The sequence below is a fragment of the Charadrius vociferus genome, unplaced genomic scaffold (assembly GCF_000708025.1).
Source record: "Charadrius vociferus isolate BGI_N301 unplaced genomic scaffold, ASM70802v2 scaffold310, whole genome shotgun sequence".
Taxonomy (NCBI): domain Eukaryota; kingdom Metazoa; phylum Chordata; class Aves; order Charadriiformes; family Charadriidae; genus Charadrius; species Charadrius vociferus.
This window is the reverse complement of record NW_009646409.1, coordinates 7,529-9,113: the sequence shown is the minus strand read 5'-3', so window position 1 is coordinate 9,113 and position 1,585 is coordinate 7,529. Positions and strand designations below refer to the sequence as shown.

At 62.3% G+C, this 1,585-nt stretch overlaps 1 protein-coding gene across 1 annotated transcript in view; it reads right to left on the bottom strand.

Annotated features, from left to right (window-relative positions):
• Positions 1-1,585, bottom strand: part of SEMA6B (sema domain, transmembrane domain (TM), and cytoplasmic domain, (semaphorin) 6B) — a gene marked incomplete at its 5' end in the record, with an annotated part of 11,219 nt that overhangs the window by 5,277 nt on the left and 4,357 nt on the right. The window contains one exon of the mRNA XM_009895623.1: positions 544-882. Coding sequence (XP_009893925.1) covers positions 544-882 — 339 coding nt within the window. The remainder of the gene's footprint in view (positions 1-543; positions 883-1,585) is intronic.

The following is a 1,585-nucleotide window of genomic DNA, read 5'->3' as shown; positions in this document are numbered from 1 at the left end:
CCTGTTAATGAATCCCTCCCTAATCATCTCATCCACCCACCCACCCATCCATCCAGTCACTCACCCACCCACCCACCCACCTACCCATCCATCCATCCAACCACATACACACCCACCTACCCATCTATCCATCCATCCATCAACCCACCTGCCCATCCATCCAATCACTCACCCAAATATCCGATCACTCAACCATCCATCCAACCACTTACCCACCCACCCATCCATCCATCCATCCATCCTGCCATCCACTCATCCATCCACCCATCCATTCTGCCATCCACTCATCCATCCACCCATCCATCCTGCCATCCACTCATCCATCCACCCATCCATCCAACCACCCATCCAACCATCCATCCAACCATCCATCCATCCATCCAACCACCCATCCATCCATCCACCCATCCATCCACCCATCCAACCAACCACCCATCCAACCATCCATCCACTCATCCATCCACCCATCCAACCACCCATCCATCCACGCATCTGACCACCTCCACCCATCCCTCCCCTCCCTCCCGACACCCCAGTACCCACCTCCCAGGCTGGTAGGTCTCAAACTCCTCCAGGAAGACGCTCTGGCTGCCGGGGGCAGCGGGTGAGGGACTGGTGCTGGCATTGGGCTGGATGAGGAACTTGAGGACAGTGCCGGTGCTGGAGCCCAGGAAGACGACAGTGTGGTTCCCCCACGGCCCTGCTGCGTTGTCCACCACGATCTTGCGCAGCTGGTACCTGCGTGGTGTGAACAGAGCAGACGTTGAGACGTGCGGGAGCTGTGTGTCCTCAGGGAGAGGGAAACTGAGGCAAGGTGGGGGGCTGGGACCCTCCGCATGGATGGACAGGCTGTGGCTGGCCCAGAGCCGGCAATCCCCAGGGAGCGCGAGGGGCCGTGCACATCCCAAATGGAAACTCCTCCAGATCCCGGCCAGGACCCAGCCCAGGTCCCACCCAGGAACCAGCCAGACCCATCCCAGATCCCACCCACGACCCATCCCAGACCCCACTCAGGATCCTGCCCACATCCTGCCCGGACCCAGCTTGGATTTCACCCAGATCCCCGCCGGGACCCCGCTCAGATCCCTCCAAAGAACCAGCCCAGTTTCCCCCAGTCCCTGGGCAAGATCCCAGCTGGTTCCCATCCCCACGTCCCCATCCCCAGCCTCGTGTCCCCAACCCCAGCCCAGCATCCCTGTCCCTACCCTTGTGTCCCCTTCCCAGCCTTGTGTCCCCATCCCAGTCTCGTGTCCCCGTCCCCATCCCTGCATCCCCATCCCCAGTGTCACGTCCCCATCCCCATCCCTGCATCCCCATCCCCAGTGTCACGTCCCCATCCCCATCCCTGCATCCCCATCCCCAGTGTCACGTCCCCATCCCCATCCCTGCATCCCCATCCCCAGTGTCACGTCCCCATCCCCATCCCTGCATCCCCATCCCCAGTGTCACGTCCCCATCCCCAGCCCTGCATCCCCGTCCAGAGCCCCCCCAGCCCCGCGCGCCCATCCCCAGCCCTGCATCCCCATCCCCAGTGTCGTGTCCCCGTCCCCATCCCTGCATCCCCATCCCCAGTGTCATGTCCCCG